The 22474-nt window shown below is 42.4% G+C and overlaps 2 protein-coding genes across 2 annotated transcripts; both read right to left on the bottom strand.

Moving 5' to 3' along the window:
- Window positions 1–9530: 9530 nt before the first annotated feature.
- Window positions 9531–10720, bottom strand: LOC115248240 (xin actin-binding repeat-containing protein 2-like). The gene has a single exon (XM_029831837.1). It carries the CDS (start codon window positions 10278–10280, stop codon window positions 9531–9533), a length of 750 nt encoding a protein of 249 aa, XP_029687697.1. The 5' UTR covers window positions 10281–10720.
- Window positions 10721–12571: 1851 nt separating this feature from the next.
- Window positions 12572–22150, bottom strand: LOC101074994 (xin actin-binding repeat-containing protein 2). The gene is given in 12 exon segments (XM_029831836.1): window positions 12572–13173; window positions 13176–13373; window positions 13376–13530; window positions 13532–15699; window positions 15702–16360; window positions 16662–17835; window positions 18411–18499; window positions 18576–18633; window positions 18795–18878; window positions 19349–19476; window positions 19905–20072; window positions 22013–22150. Coding segments are annotated over 9 exon segments (5184 nt in total). The 5' UTR covers window positions 18876–18878; window positions 19349–19476; window positions 19905–20072; window positions 22013–22150.
- Window positions 22151–22474: the final 324 nt, after the last annotated feature.

Genomic DNA, 22474 nt, shown 5'->3' with positions numbered 1-22474 from the left:
GATTTTCTATGGAAACTGCTGCCACCCAAGTGAAGAGAAGCCTTTGTTACTCAAGAGGCTGAGTTTTGGAATGTGCCAGTAACAGATAATAATAATCATTATCATAATAATATAATAACATAACATGTAAAACCTAGATTTTAACTACTCTGCAAAATGACCCAAACTGAACCAAAATGTAATGGGGTCCCAATAAGCTCAGAGGATAAGCGGGGATGATGCAACAATTGAAACTGTTTGGCAGACTGATATGAGCGCCACACTGCATATTCATATTCATATTCATACAAGCCCTGAAAATGTGAGCAACGCCGGGACTTCAGTGCCAGTTTAAATGAGGAGACACAGTTCCAGGGAGACCATGTACTGCAGGCAGGCTGACGGCTAATTTACTCCATGACTTCACAAATCACACAGTGCATCAGATTAATACAGCAGCTCTGAGAGCTACGAAGAACCTGAGAACCATTCTCGAAACAGTTGGTAAACCAACAGAACACCAGTAGATCTGTAGCCGCTGCAACTGTCTCGCATGCAGGAGTGAGTTCTTTTGATGGATGATGGAGCCTATCCCAGCTGCGTATGGGCGAAGGCAGGCGACATTCTTGAATGAGTGCTCAGCTCACTGCAAAGCCCTATGTGAGCATCCCAGGGATCGGTACTTTGCTCAAGGGTACCTTGACGGTGCTCTGAAGGTGTCCTGGCCCCTCCCTCTGCTACCAGAACACCGGGAACCCTCCTGCCTCCCGACCAAGTCAGCCAGTCCCTACAAACTAAGCTAGCACAACCCAATTTTAAGAATTTCCATTTCATTTTTAAAAAGTAATGCCAGTGGAGCATCAGTCTGTGACTCTTGCCCATTGTGCCTCCTGTGTGGAGCAGTTACCTCTCAGCAGGCCTAAGCTGGATTACGCGTCGGACTTGTCTGTAATGAGTTTATTGTCGGTGTCTAATATCGAACAGTCATCTGTTCCGCCGCACCGACTGCTGCCGGTGGATTTCTCATTTGCTGAAAACCCTTTCTGTACTCGTGGAAATTCCACCCTTTGTCACATTGATAACCTGCTTTGTGTGATCGATTAGTGCAAGTTTGAAGGTTTGAAGCCAGACGATAGAAAGATATCCCAGAATCCCTCTATTATACACCCTGAGGATATCTCACCACAGTGGGTCACCGCTGACAACACGAACATTTGTTAATTAGTCTTTGCCTTCCATATTGGCTGAGTATAATTAGCTTTTTATAATTGACACAGTAGTCAGCATGTGGCTGACATAACTAGTTGTGGCCTGGTCTGATTTACCATCTTTGGACAGATGCAGCCTGCAACCAAAATAAAGCCACTGTGTGTTCTCTGTGAGGCAGAGCCACTTCTGGGACACTCCTAATACACTTCCGGCAATGGCAACATCAACTAGAACAAATACCCATTAGCTCCGGTTGCCATGGAGGGTTGGAGCTAGCCACACTGGGAACTATTATTGATACCATGAACTTCCTGAAAGCTCAAAATGCTTTTAATATTTAATTGTTCAGTCTTAATCACTGGGGCTTTTATTTCTGTTAAATTACTTGACAAACTCGTATTTATTTTCTATTTAAATATTTACAGGTTCCAAATCCTTAAATCAACCATCCATCTATAGGAATTTAAAATAATCATTCAAAGGACTTTACAAAGTTCTATGGTGGCAGCTTTAGTCTTCAGTCCACAGACGTTTATTGTGTATCCAAATTCCTACTTCACTAGAAAGGTCATATTATATAATGAATTTTTTAATACATCAAGTTAACAGCATTACTGTTAAAGCTGCATGATGAGAGCATCAAATTCATCACAACTTCTCCAGGACTCTTTTTACCACTGCAATTAAAAAAAAAACAGTTTGATCCGCTGCTCCCTGGAGAAATCAAGTCACCATCTGACACTGGAGTCCAGGCACATTCCTCTAACACGCAGCTGTAGTTATAAAACAGTCAATTACTGCCTAAAAGCCGCTGGTAAAATGTAATCCTTGGCCTCGCAGCTTGAGTTGAGCTAATCGCCACCCACCACTGAGGGCAATCATTTTTCCATCTCGCAAGAACTTTAAAAAAAAAAAAGCCTGTGTGCCTTTTGCATGATTAATATCTGCCCATTTTTGGGATCACAGCAGCAAATGTTTGATTCAGTTCATTTCAGCAGCACCATAACTGAGCAGCAGGTGGAGTGTGGCAAATTTATCCCTCATTTTTATTTAATACATACACTGCTCTTGGTGCTGAGGGTGAGAAATCTTGTTAATCAAAAGGTAATAATAAAGTGCATGAGGCTGCTTTGGCACCCTTTTAAAATGTGAGTACAGAAAGTAATTACAGGATGTGTGTGGGAGGATCCGAGTGATTAAGGGCAGTGTGTGTGTGTGTGTGTGTGTGTGTGTGTGTGTGTGTGTGTGTGTGTGTGTGTGTGTGTGCACGAAAAATGATTCAAAATTTAATTGCGTTTTGTGACACAGGACGAACCATAAAGACACAGTCAGGGGCACCTCGCTGCATTTTGCATGTTTTAATTACCAAACAGTTCTTTCCTGTTCACAGAGGCAATCTGGGGGGTTTCTTGAAAAACATTTAATAATTTTCATTAATCTAGGATTCGTGAATGGGCTCTTTAATGACTTGAATACACAAGGTCCAACACCAAATTGCTATTCCCCACAAAAATACACAGATTACTTAGCCCCTGGGTGTGTGACTAAAGTCCATTTGTGCCTTCACACATTGTAGGTGACCTCCTGCTGATAAAGGCTTCAGGTGCTTTGATGTGGAGCAAAGGAGACGGGATCAAAGCAGCCTTTCTGCTTTCAGAACACCTCTGCCGGCGTCACCTGTTAAAGGAATGTTGCAAATCCTGTCCAGAACCTTTCAGCCTTTAAAATATTTTGCTTGAGAAGAGAAAATTGATTCAAAATTGTTCATTTATAAAATTATTTTGAGACTTTACGCAGTATATTTCTGTGGGAAATGGAAGTGTGGGGGTGGACAATGAGGAAGGCAAATTGTTTTTGGAAAACAAAAATGGGGAAGCTAAATTATGTTGTTCTTTAATGGGATTTGCTTTCATTCTTTTTTTATCCTTTCCCATTGACTGTTAATCCTGTGCTATTCTAGTTATGAGTTGTTTTCATTTATCAGCCCCATTATAATAGTGTTGTTTTAAGCCACCTTTTAGCCGTCTTTTTGCCATGTGTAGGTTTACAATTTATTCAAACAACTTCATAGGTGAAGAAAAACAGAGCTTATTGCAGGGAAATAAATTATTCAAATTAGGTCATTGTATTAAATAGTGTTAGAGGAATGTGTGGGTGGAAAGTTGGCAACATCATTATAAAACCTCCAATGTTGGATTTAGAGAAACAAAGGCCACTTCCAAGGATGAATGGAGGAGGATACACGCTACAAAAACAATGGCAAATAAACATTAACATCTGTACTTAATAATTATCTTATTGGTTGATGATTATCAGTCCATCAGAATGATTTGTTTCTGTGCCAGTCAGACTGGGTTTAGACACCCTCATTTATTAAAAAAAATAAAAATAGAATCATTCATTAAGCACTTTTCTTCTCTACACACTGGTTTCATTACAAACAAAGGTAGGTTGACTCGTATTACTCCTCAAAAATTCATCATTGCTACACCTTAAACAAAGCTATTGCAATCAATGTTCTTTGACCAGGTAACAGACTAACCTGTTACTACACTTGTTCAGGCTAATTGCACAGCAATTAAACCTTGTTCATTAGCATTATGTGCTAAATTCAAAGCATCACTGGATCTCCCTAAACTGTAAAAGGCCAGGTTTTTCTCCATAGCATGACACTTGAACCTTTGCAATATACCCTCAGTGAAGTCAGTGATCCTACGCAGGCCTCCGCATTACATGCAAATGTACATATCGCACGCTGCTGCTGCTGCTGCTGTGATTAGTTTGGGTTGTTTGAAATATTCCATGTTCTGGTCCAGGAGGGACCATTTGGAAGAAACAATAAGAAACATTTGCAAGTCTCTTCATCAAACCATTGCAAATGCAGAGAGAGCGTGAAAGTTAACGCCAAGTGGCACAAGCACTGCTAAAGATTTCTGCAACAGCCATGCATGTAACAACATGTCTCATACAGTGCAATGCTCTGCATATGACCAGTGTGTGGTGTTCTGTACTAATATAATAATGGTAGTAGCTGCAGACAAGATGAGGAGGTACTGAATGCTTTAATATTTGCAGAATTGCCTTTGTACACCTGGATGTCAACACAGTGTGTAAAACCTCGGAAAACTACAGGTCCCACAAATCCTTTTGGCATCTTTTACAGCTCTGTTTTCTTTTGAATGCTTTTGTTTACCCCTGAACAGGCAGTCAGTACAGTAACTGTAAGCAACTTTACAGGTTGAGTGCAACGATATATAAACGCAAAATTATGTCTTCAATGCGTATTAAATAAATGTCAATAGAGTCACACACGGACCTGCCACAGCAGGGAGACACAACTACATGCACCGAGCCTGGTCAGGATCGGTGAGACCAACGATCCAAAGATGCAACACAGGTAAATCAGGGATTAGGGCTTCAAACTCACCACACTAATTCCTCTTTGCAAAAATGGGATTAGTGAAAGCAGCTACTTGTAGCACGACACAGAAAGACAGACAGACTTAAAGTGCAGCAAAATAAACACAAAGGCACTTACAGGCACACAGGCAGTCAGCCACATGATGTTACACACAGATGGTCATGGAACAGAACCCATCATGAGCTTGATTGGGAGGCAAAATAAGCATTTAATCCAGATAACGATCTAACATGTCCCAGTAATGGTACAAGAAGAGCTACAGCTCCTCCAGAGAGCTCACACTTCACTTTGAACTTTTATTCTCATTATTCTATCGAGCTGGCGGCACGGATGGCAATCTGACATTTAAATGAATAGCAATTAGGTTACTACTGAAAGGAGGACAAATAAAAAGGCAGCACATTAAGCCGCTGAGGCACAATTTTGTGAGACTCCTCAAATTGTAAATTGTAAATATTAAAAAAACAAAAACAAAAAAACAAACATGCACATTCCCTGGAGGTCTGCTTACTACACTCAACACATTTTTCAAAATTATGGATAGCTGAAATGAGATTACACTTTATGGGCTAATTGTTGTAAAATCAAATATTCTTTAGGCAGAATTTGTTATTATTGTGTTAAACACAAACATTCCAGAGAAATGTCAGAAAGGCAAATTCCTCATCGAATAAATAACACATGCAACACTAGACTATAGCTATTTGCACGTACACAGATTTTATGTGTGTTCAAAGTTTGATGTGTGACTCGGACCTCTGCATTCCCATCCCTTGTCCAAACCTGACGCATTTCCAGCACCGGTGTCAGTATGTGTCCCAAAGTGTCCGCATCAGCGAGCACCCTGGCGGGGAAAACTGCGACGGGCTGAGGCAGAGACCAAAGCAGGACCCCCTCTACCCAGGGAGGCTGCTCGGACATTAGTCCGAGAGATGTTTTGACCTGGAAGTCGGCAATACAAACGCGAAAGAAATCCACCCAAAGTCGAATCTCAAGACTGCAGTTAGATGAAGAAAGTTGAAACCGCGTGTAGGACAACGCGTCGAAGTAAAAGCCGTCCTACCTCAGTCGGTCTGCATCCCGCTCCCACTCTTGGTCTTGATGATGCGTTACTGCTTTGCTCCAGCGTCCTCCAGCACTGTTATTTCTTCTCGGAGGGGGGCAAAGAGGATGGTTTTGCGGGCAGCCTGACGTCCCGCCTAATGGGACAGAGCCAACTAATCAGAGCAGAGAGTGAAGAATTTCTAGCCAATCCGGAGAGAGAGAGCATTTCATGACTGCTGGCAGTCAAGGTTGGTTGACTCTGTAAGAGAAATTTCCACACAGTTCTTGCAAAATTGTTTTCACACAATTCCTTACCCTATTTTAAACTTTATTTATATGATTTTATTATTATAATCTCGTCTCGTCTAGTTTTCTCCCGCTTAGTTTGAATGCTATCTTATTGTTTGCCCAGGTCCTGAACATAAATGCAATTTGTTTCTGATTATTAATATTATACTTATTCAAGCTATTTCACTAGTTATTTTTCTTAGCCTCAATATGCGTGCTTTGTAGATTTGACATATGTGACCTGAAAACACTTCTTCAGCACTGTTAATTTTAGATGAAACCATAAGTTGAGTACTGGAGTACTTAATTGGCTGAAAAGCTGCCACTACTGTTCCTCTTATATCATGTATAAATTAAAAAATCAAATCTCAGGTGCATTATCTTTTTAGCCACTGCTTGATATGCATTGAAAGGTTGGCTGTGAAGAGATATGAAAAGACAGCTTTTGGACATCTGAGCTGAGGAGCACTGATCAGGATGAGCAATCATCTTTGGTCAGAAGCTTATTTTAGATCTCTAAAATCTTTTTCAGGCCTTCACTGGGAACTGCTTGCTCGACGTCCCCTAAAACGACTAGCCCTTTCTCGGCAGACACACGGCCACGTCTCTCTGTCAGTGCCATTAGAACTTCAAATTTGGTGTCCCAAAGAAACAGAAAAAGAGATTCCGTTCAACATTTTATTGCTCTCTGATCAGCAAAAAAGGAGATCAACCTGACAGCATGAAACAATCTGTGATTCTCTTGTACAAAGAAAGGCGTAATTTCATAAAACGCTCAGGAAAAATATGTAGATAGAAACGATCATCATCACTTCTGTTGCATTATATTATATTCTTTCCATATTATAAATAAAATCATTACAGAATGATTGTGTGTATTATTTTCTGCACACCAGGTGCTGCAATGGCAAATGCAAAATTGTTGCAAAATAAAAGCCCTGACAAAAATAATACAACAGCAACCCCACTTTAATGGACCTTCCTGGAAAAGTGTGAGATAGATACAGCAGGCACTTTCCAAAACAACAACAAACAAAGAAACAATTGGTAGTTTGAAAATGTGACGTTGCAGTTCTTTAGTAGTAGAGGGAAATGAAAAGTTTAATTCATATAAACTCACGTCTTTTGAATGTGGTCCCATTTAGATTTCCAACACATTCTTTTTAGTAGTAATATAGTTATAGTTTAGTGTGTGTGTGTGGTGTGTGTGTGTGTGTGTGTAATAGGCTCTCGCTGACCTCTTTCATCTACAGTTACATCCTTTTCTACTTGCTTCTCATTTTTAAGTATATACACCACAGATTTCCTTCCATATTCCTACTTTCTTCTATCTTTTTTCAATCACCTGCAGGACCCTCTGCTTCAACACTTCTTTTCTCTGTGTCTGCCCAGTGCTCCTTTCTTCTGATTTCTCTTTGATGTTACATGAGTAAACTGTGTTGCTGGGCCAAGTTACTTCAAAGGATGCTCCTGGGAACAGCTTTCTGTGCTGGTGTTTGGGTGACTTAGGGCATTTGTCCTGGAGGGGGGCCACTGTGGTTTAGTTAGCTGAATGTCCTCCTCCATTTGAAGGCTGTTTGGGGAAAATCAGCCCGTGGTGCCAAACTATGGATATTTTGTTTGACTGTGGTCTGTCTTCATGACATTCTGTTGCTGTCCCAATGTGTGCTTTCTCTAATGAATTTAGGCTACTCATGGAATATCTATACTCTGGTTTGTCATCTGTGGGGGTAGGTGCAGCACTTCCTGCAGGGAGGTTCTGCCCACGTCCATTATCAATGCTCCCTTTGGATTGGAGGAGTTTGTTTGTAGTGAGGAAGACAGTAGAATGTCCATGAAGCGAAACGTAATTTCCAAGGCGGCAAGAACAAAACAAATCCGTTTAGATGCACAACAGATGAAGGAAAGTAGTTAACTATAGATTTTCATGTACCTCAATTTATTTCTGCAATGTTCGCAGCAGAAACAGATTTATGGTATTTTTTTTGTCCACTATGAGAGCATCCATCGGGTAGGCCTCTCCTCCGACATACCGTGCACAGCTCCGACCTTGGTACTCGAACCTTTTTGAGAAAGGTGAAATGCAAGTAGTTGATGAGGAGCATTTTTTCCTGGCTGAATCACAGCACAGCAACAGCCCTGCTTTCTTCAGTCGTGTTGAAAGGCGACATTGTATGGCAAGCAATCTCTCATGCATGTTCATAGATTAGCTTTCATTCAGTTCTGTCATACCTGCACACATACAGAGACCCGTCCATGAGTCTAAAATATTCACCCTGAACATGTTTTTTAAACAATGCAAATAAGTCATTTTCTTTCTAACATGCTGACAGATATGTTGTGTGTGGTTGTGGTGTGTGTGTGTGTGTGTTTGTTTGTATTATTTGGAGGACATGTTGAATAAAAGCATTTAGAGCAGTGTTTATAATAACCACCCATTCATCCATCCATTCGGTGCTTACATCTTGGCCTTTTCACCAGTCCCACACCAGTGTCTTTTATGCTTTGGGTTCTGTCCACGTCGTATTTTACACAGCAAAGTGTCAAAGAGCATGGCAGTAGGTAGCTAGTCACCCATCACATTATTAGAACTGGCACATGCATAGCCTGTGTCAGATTTTTGCAGTTTCATGCTGCGTTCCCTCGTTACCAGACAACACAGTCGTCCTCTGATGTGACACCAATTGGGATGTGGTCTCCTCAGAAACAGTGTAGCCGAGGCTCTTGAAAACGGTCTCGCTCTCTGCCCACGTCTGGTGAAAATTTCGAAGCAGGTTCTCCGTAGCGTCGCGTCGCAGGTTTCTCTTCGGCTGACTGTTTTTCTCTTGACTGCATCAGCATAGGAAAAGGGTTGAGCTGACACGCTCTCGGAGTGCGCAGTGACAGATGTCCTTGTTCCGGTGACCTTCTTACCAACTCGTCCACATTCGAGAAATGCTCCGTGACTGATTTTCTTTCAGTGAACGCTGGCGTGTTCTCTGCTCCCACGGTTTTCTACCACATGCTCGGAGGTGCTCTTCTGTGAGGGTCTGATTGTCTCTTGAGAACTCTGCTGCTTTGAGGCAGCTTCTGTTAACCCTGTAAGATCTGATAAAGGCTGCTCCTCACTCTTTTTCTTTTCCCTATGAGAGGAAATTTGTTCACCTAATTCAAAAACATTTTAACAGCCTGAATATCCAAAATGTTGTGGATCTCCTGCTCCAGGATGTCTGCTTTCTCTTTATTAGACTCTACCATTCCAAGAGCATCATTTTCAAGCCAGTCTGTAAGAGACATGAGGTCTTTCATCAAATCTAATTTGCCCTCTGGTGATTCAAAGTTGTTTGCAAAAAGTCAACATGTCCACCTTAGAAAGCTCATCTTTTTCTTTCTGCTTTTTTTCTTCCCCACACTTTTCAAAATCTGGGTCTAGTCTTTTAGGAATTGCAGTGGCTCCTTTCGCGTGTAGGTTTTATTGATTTCAGCTTTTTGAGCTTCTTCAAAAAACTGCTCTCTTTTCTTTGACAGTTGCGCATGACGCTCTGACACATCTGCATCTCTGGTATCTCGTTCACACACACGTGTGGGAGTCTCAGACCTACTTTGGATTTTAGTTGGCAATCACAACCTCTGAAGTGTCAGCTTGATCTTTTTCCATATTCTGAGAATTTACATCGGCCTGAGCCATCCCAGGAAAACTCTTTTGGCCTTCTCTGTTTTCAGCGGATGTCACTGCAGCATCCAAGAGATGGGAATCGAGTCTGATTTGCCGATGGAATGTGGCGGGCAATTCCACAATCCCTGATTTTTTCTCTGAGATCTGCTGGGGCATGAGCGGTGGTGGCGGGGTGACGCCACGCGAGAGTTTGGCCGTCGCGTCTTTGAGTCGTGGAAGATTTTCCGCTCTGTCAAATGTTGGCGAGGGCGTGATTCTGGTGAGGCGAGTCGTCGGGGTGTCGCACCGACGTGGCGGCGGAGTGGGTGGTGTGGATGGCCTGTGCAGTAAGGTGGGCGAGGGGGTCACTCTCTGGGACGAGTCCGTTCGTCGCGATTCGATGGTAATAAAGGTTGGTGAAGGGGAACGCATCCGTAGGGAAGGTGATGGAGCCCGAAGGTCAACAGACCTGCACCGACTCGCTTCTTCTCTATTTCTGTCGTGGAAGATTTTCTTTGTTTGCGTTTCAATCTTGGAAGAACCAATGCTGATCTTTGATATTCTCGGTGTTGGGCTGCCAGAAACAGATTTCTCCCATTCGTGCTTTTCTGTTGCATCATTACTGTCCAATTGCATCAATTTGGGTTCTGGAGGAAGGAGTTCAGAATGCTTCTGAGAATTCTCCACTTCACAGTTGCTCCCCATGCTTATGGCCCAGTGTGGGTCCTTACTGAGCAGAGCTTTTTCTGATCCAGTGTTTGCCGAACATGAAGTTATTTCTGTGATGTCAGACTGCAGGATTTGGACGTGTTTCTTGCTAGATTCTTCTCTTCCCTCTGTTGTAGACCTTGGGAATTCACTTTGCTCTGACTGAACTGTAGAAATCACAGTAACCAAATTTTCTCTGTGTTGTTTTTCTTCACCTTGCTGAAAAGGATGGGTTCCTTTTTTCTTTTGTGGAGATTTTACATCCTTCTGGGCAGCTTTCTCCTTCTGGACACTGTGATCAGCTTTGCTCTCTGTGTTAATTGCTTCTTTCTTGACTTGAACGTGCTCGTCTCTTACACTTTTGTGAATTTGTGCTCCTGTATCTGTCTTTGAATCTGTCGATTCTTTCCCCTGACCAGGCTGTCCACCTCCTTTAGACTTTTGGACTTCTTTTTCTTCTTTAATGGACTTGAAGCTTCCTGTTGGCGCTCTGTTACTGCAGCAGTTTCACAGACAGCAGCAGTGGAGACATTAACAGCCTTAATGTCCTGCTTTGGCTCTGACGTTATATCTGTAGATTTACTGATCACAGTCACCTCGGTGGCTTCCATCACTTCTGTCTTGACATCCTGTGAAATCATTTTTGTGTGCTCACTGGTTGTTTTTATCCCTGCTTGCTTTTCCTGCAGACTGGTCTTTTTCCCCTTATGATTTTGTTTGCCTGTTTTTCCATTTGTGTTGGGAGTAGTCTTTTCCGCCTCCGCTGTCAGATCAGAGGCCTTCTCTTGGGTGTCTTTGGGAGAAATATCTGCTCTCATCTTGTCACTCTGCTGAGCTGTGTGGAGATTTTTGAATAATTCCGGCGTTGATATATCTTGAGATTCACATTTGGTTGATTTTACATTTTCCACAGAAGAGACAATCGGTTCAGGTTTTTCTTTTTCATTAGAGATTTCATTAGCATAATTTTTATCTTCTGATTTGTTGGAGGTCTTTGCCTTCTGATTTTTGGGCATGGCTTTTGCTTTTGGCGTGTCACCGCCAAAGCTCTGGTCTTTCTCAGCTGTGACAGGCTGAGCTGATAGGTGACCGGAGGAAGCTGACTTCAATGAGGTCTTTTTAATGGACACAACCTTAGATGTTTCGTTAGAGGTGATTTCCTGCTTCACCGACGATATTACGGTCAAATCTGTGATGATTTTCTTACTGCTCGAGATGTTGCAACCTGCAGTATTTGCCACAACAACGCGCCTGGTTGAATCACTTGATTGGGAGTCAGGAAGAACCTTCAAGGATGCCGTATTGGCTCCCATCTGTTCTAACGAAGTGTTACTTGACTGCTCTTTGGTGGACAGCATTTCAAGGGCAACGCTAACCGAGTCATGAAAGGTAGTGGGCACTGGGGTGGTTGGAGGTGTGCTGGCTTCTTTTAGCTTGCGGTATTTTTCTTCTGCTTTTATTAATGGAGTGCTAAATTTACTGATTGGCCCTCTCATAGGAGGCGGAGGAGAGGGGGGTGGGGTGAATCTCACAGGAGTCACGTGGACTTTGTTAACTGGTTTTGGTGACTGGGGTGGTGCAGGAAATTCAAGGGAAAACGTTCTTGATGTGTCAGATGCTTTTGATTGGCTCCAGCTGATTTCTTCAACTTTTTCTGATTTATGCTCCACATGTCGAGTTTTGCTGAGTTCTACTTTGGGCTCCAGTTTTGGAACCGGGTGTAGAGCTGGGCCTTTCACTTTTTTTACTGTCATCTTTTTTGCTATTACTGGCGATGGTGGCGTTGCCTGTTTTGGCATGCTCTCAAGTTCCTGCTGAGATGGAGGAGGTGGCAGGAAGTCCTGCTCACCAGCAAGAGGAGGTGGGGGTGGTGGAGGAGGAAGCTGTTCAATGTCAGAATCAACAGAAGGAGGAGGAGGAAGATCTGTGTCATCCACTGGTGGAGGAGGAGGTGGGAGTGGCAGGTCAGGTTCTTGCACCTGAGCTTTGAAAATATTTGTCTGCACTTTGGATTTATTATTGACTTTTATTATAGCCTTTGGACTCGACTTCAGATTTCGGAACTCTGTCTTCAAAGTTTTGACTCCATGATTCTGCGTTATTGTCTTATGCTCCACTATTGTTGTTGATTGCTGAATAGACTTCTCCTCAGAGCCTGCCTTTGTTATCAACAAATCACCACCAGTGGATTGATTTTTTTTGTGCAGTTTCGACTGTTTTTGCTGTTTTGATCTTTTGTATGTGTCTCTGTGCATCAACAGGGAGGTTTTTCACTGGAGGGCTCTGTTTCACGCGAACTCTTCTGTATGCTCTGAGTTTAGGTGTTTCACGTTGTGCGGTTTCCAATAAGGATTTAATTGTCCCTTTGACGTCACCTTTTCACTTTCTTCTTTCTCAAGCTGTGTGTGCTCTTGCCCCTCATACAGTGACCTAATTGACATCTTGACATCACCCTTCACGTCATCTTCCAGGCTGGAGCTCCTTTGTAATTTGGGTGAGGATGGAGGCTCCATTAAGAGCTGAATAGTTCCTCTCACATCTCCCTGAATATCTGCTGTCTGCTGACATGATTTCCTCTCACTAGAGGCATCCTGTAGACTCTGCATTGCAATGCGAATGTCGCCCTTAATGATTTCTTCTCTTTCAACATCTCTGATCCCTTGTTTTGCCAGTTCCAGAGATTTTAACATGCCTTTCACATCTCCTTGGACTAAATCTTCGACAACAGTTTCAGCTTTGGAGGTTGATGACTTTTCCAGTGATCTCATGGTTCCTTTTATATTTCCTGGGACAATTTCTGGCTTTTCAACCTCTTTGTACTGTTTATGAGCCCTCTCCAGGCACCGCAGGGCTTTTGGTATATCACCCTTCACCACCTCCTCTTCTCTACAACAACATTCTGATTTGCTGATTCAGACAAGGACGTCAAAGCAGCTCTTAAATCTCCTTTGATTATTTCTTCCTTGTGAGGTCTTTCTAGAGTTGGTTCCGACATGAAAACTTTCACCGTGTTATGAACATCGCCAGGTATAACATCTTCCACGGTTCGCTCAATCGGTGTTCGATTACATCCAAGGAGGAGTTTTGTGTCTTGATGTCACCTCCGATAATTTTCTCTTTTTCTGCTGTGCATTGGAGAGACTCCTCAGATCCCAAATTAAGCTGTCTGAGATAGTCAAGAGAGCCAGATTCAATACATGTGGAATAAAAGTTGACATTTCCCCTTTCTGATGCATCCACAGTTATCTTCACCCGCTTGATCTGACTTATCTGAGCCAGAGAGTTTCTGAAGAGCACTCTTTATATCTCCTCTTACAATGTCCTGTTTCTCAACATTAACATTCTCCTCTTTGTTCAGAAGGGAATAAATTGTCATCTGTACATCTCCCATTTCATCCTCCTGAATAAGGATTCCATGTTTTCCTGAATCATTTTCATTGAAGAGATTCTTTACAGCTTCCTGAATGTCACCGCGTATTATTTCTTCCTTTTCAATGCTTGTGCATCTCTCTTGGTTAAATAGCTGTTTTACTGTGGAACTAATGTTCCCTTTTTCTTCTGTATCTATGCTTATATGCTGCTTTTGTTTTACCTGTGTGTTCAGCAGGTTCATCATAACAGTCTGTATATCACATTTAATAACTTCTTCTCTCTGAATCTCTGGAGCCTGCTTATTCATTAGCTGGTATTTTGCCATCCTAACATCACCTATTTCATCAGCTTCAATGAGTATTCCCTTCGACCTCACCATTTTTTGACTGTAAAGTTCCTCAAGAGTTCCCTTAACACTTTTCCCCAAGATTTCAGTCCTCTCAATTTTGGACTCATTAAAGCTGTCAAATGGTGTCGTCTCAAAGAGCCACATTGTCGTCTTCACATCTGCTTTGGAGATTTCCTCTTGAGTGAGAGTCCGATGGTCTTCATCCTCATCGACCTCTTTAATGTGGTCAAGAGGATTCTTCTCAAAAAGCCAGACTGAATGCTTGACGTCACCCTTCGCGACCTCTTCTGTTTTAACAGTTTCGATCAGGTTTTCGGAGCTCATGCTTCTAATCTTATCAATTGACTGTGTTTCAAATCTCCATTTTGCAGTCCTCACATCGCCTTTTTGTATTTCACTTACATTTACTGTTCTAACAGACCCCTGTGACAGGGCATCAGACTCGAAATGATCTTTGTTTTTCCTGACATTTCCTCCTTGGATGTCATCTACAGTTCTTATTAAAATCTTCTTTTCTTCGGCGATCCTGCCAAGTGGATGTGTCTCAAATTTCCACTTGGCAGAGGTGACATCTCCTTTTTGTAAATCCTCCTGTGTGACAGACTTAATTATATGAACTTCATCTGTGTCCTTGATAGTGTCAAGGGGCTTGGTTTCAAATAACCAACGCGTTCCCACCACATCTCCTCGTATCACTTCTTCACTTGTGACGGTGGTGACTTCATGGTAAAGACCTGCTTTGTCTTGAATGGCATAAAGGGGCTGGTTTTCAAACATCATGGTGTAATTTCTCACATCGCCTTTCTCCTCTTCCTCACAGATAATCTTCTGCATTTTAATCAGCTCTTCGTCTGTCTCTGAGGACGACTTAATTTCATCTAAGGAGTAGGTCTCAAAAATAAAACGCCCCTTATCTACATCTCCTCCTTGAACATCATTCACTGTGCGATTGCATGTTGATTCCTCGGGGCCATCGACGTGCCGGTTTTCAAACAGCCATTTGCAATTCACCACGTCTCCTTTGTGTGCATCCTCTGTCCATACATTCTTCAGCTTCTGCAACACTTCTTCAGATGTTGAAGTCATGATATCACCTGTTTGGTTTTCAAAAATGTATTTCATCCTTGACACATCTCCAGATGCAATGTCTATTTCGGTGACACGTTTGAAAGAGCCGGTCTCCTCTTGGCTAACATTCTCTGTCTCAAAGAGAAAACAGGCCGTTTTTACGTCTTTTCCTCTTATGTCCTCTTGATTGACGGTGCATGTTTTCAGCACAGTCTCTGTCTCATCGTGAAGAGTATCAAGTGCTTGTGTCTCAAACAGCCACGTGCAGGTTTTGACGTCTCCTTTCTGTATTTCTTCTGATCCTTCATCCTCTAACTTGACTTTTTCATACAAGATGTCCATCGGTTTAGTCTCAAAGAGCCATTTGCAGGTTTTTACATCTCCCTTCACGATGTCTATATTGTTGCTTGTGCCCACAGCTTCATCATCTTCTATATTGCTGAAATACTTAATAGAATCCAGCGGCTGTGTTTCAAACAACCACTTTGCTGTTTTAACGTCCCCAGACTCGATTTGATGCTTGGATATGCCCTTGATAACTTGATATTTATCAATACATTCATGAAACTGGTCAATTGGTCGTGTTTCAAACATCCATTTACACGTTGTTACATCTCCTTTCACCACCCCTCTTCACGGCGAACTGTTTTCACCTCATGAAAGTGACCTGTGTGGTCCTGCATGGCGTAGAGAGTAGTCGACTCAAACAGGTTTTTATTAGACTTCACTGAGCCTGACGTGACACCCTCTATTTGAATCTTTTGAGGCTCATCCCCCCTGCTTGACTCTGCACTCTCAAAGATGTGCTTGAAGTTTTGGATGTCCACTTTATCGATTTCTTCCAGGTCAATTGTTCTGATGATGTCCTTCTTTTCTTCTCTAATTTCCTCAAGAGGCTGGCTTTCAAATCGCCATTTCTGATGTCTGACATCTCCCCTCTCCTCCACAAGAGCTACTGTTTTTTTGAGTTTTCCCACCTCTACCAGCTCTTTTATCTCCTCAGCTGGAGTAGTCTCAAAATAATGCCTTGCAGAACTCACATTGCCTGCAACAATCTCCTCTTTGGTCACTGGTCGAGTATTTGAGTCATCCTTTAACGTATCCATCGGCTGTGTCTCAAACACCCAGCAGTTCTTACGCACATCTGCCCTGCAGCTTGTGCCATCCTCCTGCGTCAGGTCTTCCTCAACGTTTACTGTGCGAATGACTTCTTTCTTCTGCTCTCCGATGTGTTCTAGAGGTTGACTCTCGAAGCGCCACTTTTGGTGTCTCACGTCGCCTTTGGCTTCTTCGGCCAGGGTAACCTTTTGAAGTTTTCCCACCTCCAGGCCGGTCTTCCCCTCTGTGGGCTGCTTTCAAAAAGTGTCTCGCAGATCTAACATTGCCTCCAATAATGTCTTCGATGGTCTGAGGCCTTGCGTTAGAATCATCTTTCAGAGAATCCATCGGTTGGGTTTCAAACACCAAGCAGTGCTTTCGGACATCAGCTCCTATCACCTCTTCATTCTCTGCTTTTGGTTTTTCCAAGTCTTGGAGAGAATTTAATGTTTTTATCTCAAACAACCACCTTCCCCAATCACCTTTATTACTGTCCTCCATGGAAAGACTACACAGGAGGCTCAAGGGTGTAGGTCCTATGTCCGTCACAGTGAGAGGTTGGGTGTCAAAAAGCCAGCGAGAGGCAATGGAGTTCTCTAATTCAGTTTCAGTTTTGCGCACAGATTTAATCTCTAGCAGTTGGCTCGACTGTCCCATAATCACGCATTTGAACTGGGTGTCAAAAGTGGTTGTGACCGTTTTAACCTCTCCCTTAATTTCCTCCAGTACCGATCTTAAAGTCAGCAGGTGGCTCTCGTCGATGGTCTCGGTGTGCCCAAGATTTTCCATGCACTTGTTGTCGATCATGTAGATGGTAGAATTCTCATCATTCTCTGTGAACAGAATCTCTTTGGTCAAGTCCTCCTCCTTATGCATCTTATTCAGAGCGTCCATCCTGTGGGTTTCAAACAACCACGCTGCCGCGCGGACGTCTCCTTTATCTATTTTGTTAAACTTGTTTTTATACTCCGTCATGCTGATATTGCGTGTACTCAGCTCATCCATTGGCTTGGTCTCAAACATCCAAGCTGTACGCTTCACATCTTTTCCAAGAATGATTTCCTGCTGAGTTATCTTACCCTCATCATCTTCCTCACTGCGACTTTCATCCCTAATTGTGTCCAAGGGCTTATTTTCAAAAATCCAACGCATGGACTGCACATCCCCAGGGAGAATCTCTTCCCATTCCTCGCATTGATCATAATTGATATCATCGTGGACTACATCATCTTCATAGATGTACTCGCAGCTGTGTAATTTATTGCTGTCTGTTTCATCATAATCAGTGTGGCACTCCTCAATATTAGAAATGTCCGGTTGAATATGCTTGTAGAGGCGTTTAAGTTCATTCATTCTCCTCTGCTTGCAGAAAGCCTCTCTGTTGAATGGATCTTTGAATGGGTTTAATGGTTCAGGAGGTTCTGGGAAATCCTGACATGCTGGAACATCTTCACTTTCTGGCATTTGAAGTAAGTCTGGAGGTGGGGGTGGGAGATAGTCTGCATCTTCAGCTGGTGGTGGCGGTGGGAAATCCTCATTATCAGTCACTTCAACCTCTGTGGCCTTTGTGGACTCGATTGTGGTTGTTTGGCAAACTTCATTTGTCACGGTTTGGCTCTGTTTCACATTTGAGGACCACTTTGATCGGTTGATGTCACGGTCAATCTTTTAAAAGAGTAAAAAATGTTTCAATGGTAAAAAAACAAAAAGCCAAACTGTAAATCAGTCACTCTTTAGTTATATGGACACTCCAATATAGGAGATGGGCCTAAGTGAACAAGGTAAAAAAAAAAAAAGTTCAACTAAAACCGTGGTTTATCTAGGTTACAATTTAACATTTAAAAACTTGAAGATTTAACACATTGCCATGCAGAAACTAAATGACTTTGTCATATTCGTCTTCCTGCAGAAGATGAAACTTCAAGACTTTGAATGAATGTTGTCATAACCTCAAAAAATATCAGGCCTCCATCGACCAACCATCACTCCCAACCTTGACCGAAGTGCGATTCCGTTTGCACCTTTGAGTTTAGACAAACTCGATGATAATCCATCCATATGTGCACTTCAAGTGTATTCATAGCTGTGCATTCAGGAAATGTTCAACAGCAAAATCATCAAGATTTCTACTGCTTTCCTTTGATTAATGCGGGACTAAAATCTGACAAGCTTACTTTATATATTGTGTCTCCTATCTAGAATAAGAAAATGTGCGAATCAGTGAATCAGAAAAAGCCTACCTTAATTGGTTTTTGTGGAGCCGCCTCCTCTATTGTCCTTTCAAAGTGAGCCCTCAGTTCTTTTGTAGTGTACCTGGGAAATTCTTCATCTAAAAGTCAGCAACAACACAATTAGAGACAGCAGCATAATACAGAGAATGGGCTGTAAACAAATAAACATCGTACCTGCTTCATTTTGACGGTTGTCAGAACTAGATTCCAGGTTATTGCTGCAGTATGACACCTACATTGAGAGGGAAAAAAATCTGTGATCTCAGCGCTGTCAGACAGGATGCGGCACCAACCTCATCGATCGCTATCAGTTTAAAGGGGGTAATTAAAATGTTGGGCTCATTAATACAGCCTCCTCTCGCTGTTTGCAGAGTGAAAAATGTGCAGTAGTACCGTTGTTTGTTGGTTGCAATCTAGCGACTCGCTGCCAGGGAGCACCTGTCTGGTCGATACGATCACCTCTGAGTCAGACATTTCCTGTGAAGACGAAGACAGCAGTATGTAAACATTAAAATATGTGTACGTGCCCCCCCCTTTCCCCCCACACACACATACACACACAACTACACATGCCACAGATAAAAACATACCCCTCTGTGACTTAGTCCACCAGTCAAAGCCTAATAGAACACAGTGGAACACCCTACAAGAGACTGCAAGAGCAGATTGCTCTCTGCATTTTGAAATGACTCATCACAGATGGAGCCAAGGCGACAAAGAATACGTCAAGCTGTTCACTTACTCACAGCCAAAAAAAAATCATTCTTCTTGTTGGCTTTGTTCTTAACCAATTAATGATGCTCTAAAGGGAACCTGGTGGTGTGGGGAAAAAATAGGAAGGAAGGAGCCGTAACCACATTCCCACATGGAATGGAACACACAAAACAAAACATGCCTTCTTGTTCCCTTCTCTCGTGGCTTTAACCTCCAGATGTCTACATGTGTACCTGCACAGTTTTTGGTGGAGCTGAAACTGGGTAACACTGTGTGAGTTTGCAGTTTGCTGGGTCTCAAACAGCTTCCTCACACTGGCAAATCCCACTGGCAGGGAACAGACTGCCGACTCTTCCGTGACCTAATGAAGCAGGAAATATCATTAGCTGCTTCCACTTCTGCATGACCTGAAATGACAATAATTCTTAATAGAGCCATTCTTTCTGGTGTGCGTGCAGTGCAAGTCGCTGTTACACACATCGCGGTTCCAGCTGATGCCATGCGTGGTTTGTAATTGTGCCTTGTGCATTTTATAAAGCGTTGTGTTTCACCTCTGGTACTAAAGAATCTAAATATGACCTTCTCAGCACAAATCAAGTCCAATTAACCCCGCATGATAATAATGTGGCAATAACAATTTGTTGCAAGTCAGCACTTGTTCTAGCTGGGAACAAGACTAGGCAGCCCCCGAGAAATCATGCTAACAAGTATTTCAAAGCGTTGCAGTCATCATCTCTGGTAATGGCTACACATAAAGACACTGACATGTCCATGCACAAAGTTAAGTACCCCACTGGGGACGGTGTTGTCTGCATGCTTGGAGACAGCTGCCTGGTACATGGCCTCGCAGTTGATCAGCGGGATTCCCGTCTGGGTCCACAGAGTGAATCTTGTTGACTCTGGTTCAAATCTTTCTCAGGAAGTCCTGCCCTGGTTCAAAACTTGTGCTGCCAGCAGCTAAGGCACAAAAACCACAGATATGTTTGTCTATCAGGACACACACACACACACACACACACACACACACACACCTATCCACAGACAAATCCTGACCCTGGGTCAGACCTGGAACTTCTTGGTATAGGGCGTACCGGTGTATGGCTGCAGAAATATTTAATTCATCCTATGAGCCATCATTTATCTAAATCTGTAGAAGCAGCATCACATGAATGCTTATTTAAGAATTGTACAGAAATTGCACAAAACAATGCAGGTAAGGAAAAATGTACATGAACTACGTTTCTGCACACTGGTGCTGTCCGTCTGTGATGAGAGACCAGACATTTAGTTTTAAATTATAATATGAGGATGCAGTTTGTTTTTTTCTTTAAAGATCATTTGAATTTTTGGTTTTCTTTTTGAGCTTTAGGTGCCTTCCTTTCTCCTGCTAGTAATCCAGCCTTTACAGAAGGGTTCCATGTGGACATTTTTAAAAAGCAGTTTCACATAACTACGAGTACACTCTTAAATCAGATCAGAGCACACATATTTGGGGTGCACTGTCAAATTAAATGATGGCTATAAAAAAACCCGGCATAACGCTGCTCAGATGTCCTCAGCTGATAAATTGTATTCTGTGAGTCATTCAGTGAAAATATTAAAAGCTTTCTCTTGATATTCACTCACTGGAGGTCTTAGATTGGATATTCTGCACTGCCTTCCATCGGTCCACGGCGGCAGAGGATTAATCATGACCTTATTTTGTCCCTCGGAACTACGTGAACTTGTGAGTCTTTTTAGCGTAACCTCATGGTTTAACGCTTTGCTTGGATTAACAATGAGCCCTTAAGGCTTCTCAGAGCGCTCTCTGAGACCACATTAGTTGTTTAAGGCATAAAAATCCTGGTTTGGATCTGAGTTATCTTTTCGCTCAGTGGTTATTGGAGACAGTGCTGTCAATTACATTTTTGGTTGAGATCTTTAAGTCTCATCCATTCAAAAGCAAAGGAGCAACACAGGAAACCTGCAAGTTTTAAAGTTATCTTAAATTAAATAAGTCCAGGTCAAAATGACCACCTACTCCATCTGGTTAAAAGCAGGTCCATTAAGATCAGTAAAAGCTAATGTGCTTTTTTTTTAAGAGAATTTGAAATCCATCAACGTTGTCATCCAGCCTTTAGAGCTGAAGGCACCTGTTAGTGCTGCTTTTATCTGAACTTTATTTACATGTCTAGCATGACTTATTTTAGCTTCGGAGCAACAGCGGCAATAGTTTTATAAAGCTAAACATTAAAACAGAACATTTTCTTGTTGTTAATGTAGTTCAAAATCCGTTTTTAACAGAGCTGCATTTCTTTTAGTGGGAGTTTTTTTTTTTTTTTTTCAAATTCAAACATAAATTTGTGGCCAAAACAGTTTATGACTGTTCTCATAACATGTGTGACCAGACGGAGAGCTCAAATGACAAGAAAGTGAAGTAATGTAGGCGCCAAGTACCCGCAAAAATAAATCAGGCCTATTTTAGATGTAACCAGGGAGGCTCGTGTTTCATAGCAGAATACAGAAGGTAAGTTAAGGCCGTTGTTTCTGATAACCTGCATCAACTGTCTTGTATTTTCGGATTGTCTCTTATTGATCTTCAGAATCCAAAGATAAATGATTAAAAATGGAGTCAAATAGCACCTAATGGTCTTAACTTTGCATCGCTGAGTTCCATTTATTTTGTCTCAGTAGGACTCTAGTCCCAATTTGTCCTCAGGAGGAATATCCAGAGTTAAATTAGGCCCATTTCATGTTTTTCCTGTCCTCTCTGGATACAGTGGCTGGACAGTATTGAGGAATTTTATATCAAACATGCACCAATTTGGTGCCTTGTGTTAAAGATGCCCTAAAAAGTCACAATAATTCAGGCTTCCATACAACTTCCAATAAACGCACCAATAAAAGCCACCACCTACCAGCTGCAACAGAAATGAGTCCAGCAGATGGGAATCCCACACAAAGGCCTCTGCACCCCTGACCTGCAGGTTCTGTCCAAGCCAAACGCAAATCCCAACCAGCGTTGGAGGCCGGCTCCACCACTTTGTATTTCACTTCTGTCCAGCGAGCAGACAGTGACGGCCGATTTTATTTTAGACCCTCCGCCCACATACCAAAATACAGCCCTGGCCTCTGCGCCTCCAGTGATTAGCCCCCTGAAAAAAATCTGTTAGGAAGTACTTCCTGTCACACCTCTCGGCCACTAATAAATCAGATCCATCTAGTTTCATCATCGTGGTCTCCGTTCTTTACTCCACCTGTCACGGTATTTCACACAGCACATATAAACCCACACAAAGATTTTCCAGCATTAGAGTGGTGCAAAAATGTCACTGCAAATGGTTTTTGAAGCTAAGAGCTGCCCAACCATGTGGGTTAGG

The sequence above is a fragment of the Takifugu rubripes genome, unplaced genomic scaffold (assembly GCF_901000725.2).
Source record: "Takifugu rubripes unplaced genomic scaffold, fTakRub1.2, whole genome shotgun sequence".
NCBI classification, from domain to species: domain Eukaryota; kingdom Metazoa; phylum Chordata; class Actinopteri; order Tetraodontiformes; family Tetraodontidae; genus Takifugu; species Takifugu rubripes.
Note: the sequence above shows the minus strand (reverse complement) of the source record. Positions and strands in the feature narration are given on the sequence as shown.

What these genes read in the sequence shown, in the direction of transcription:
- LOC115248240 (XM_029831837.1), bottom strand. Translation starts at nt 10,280, where the DNA reads ATGGGGAGCAACTGTGAAGTGGAGAATTCTCAGAAGCATTCTGAACTC.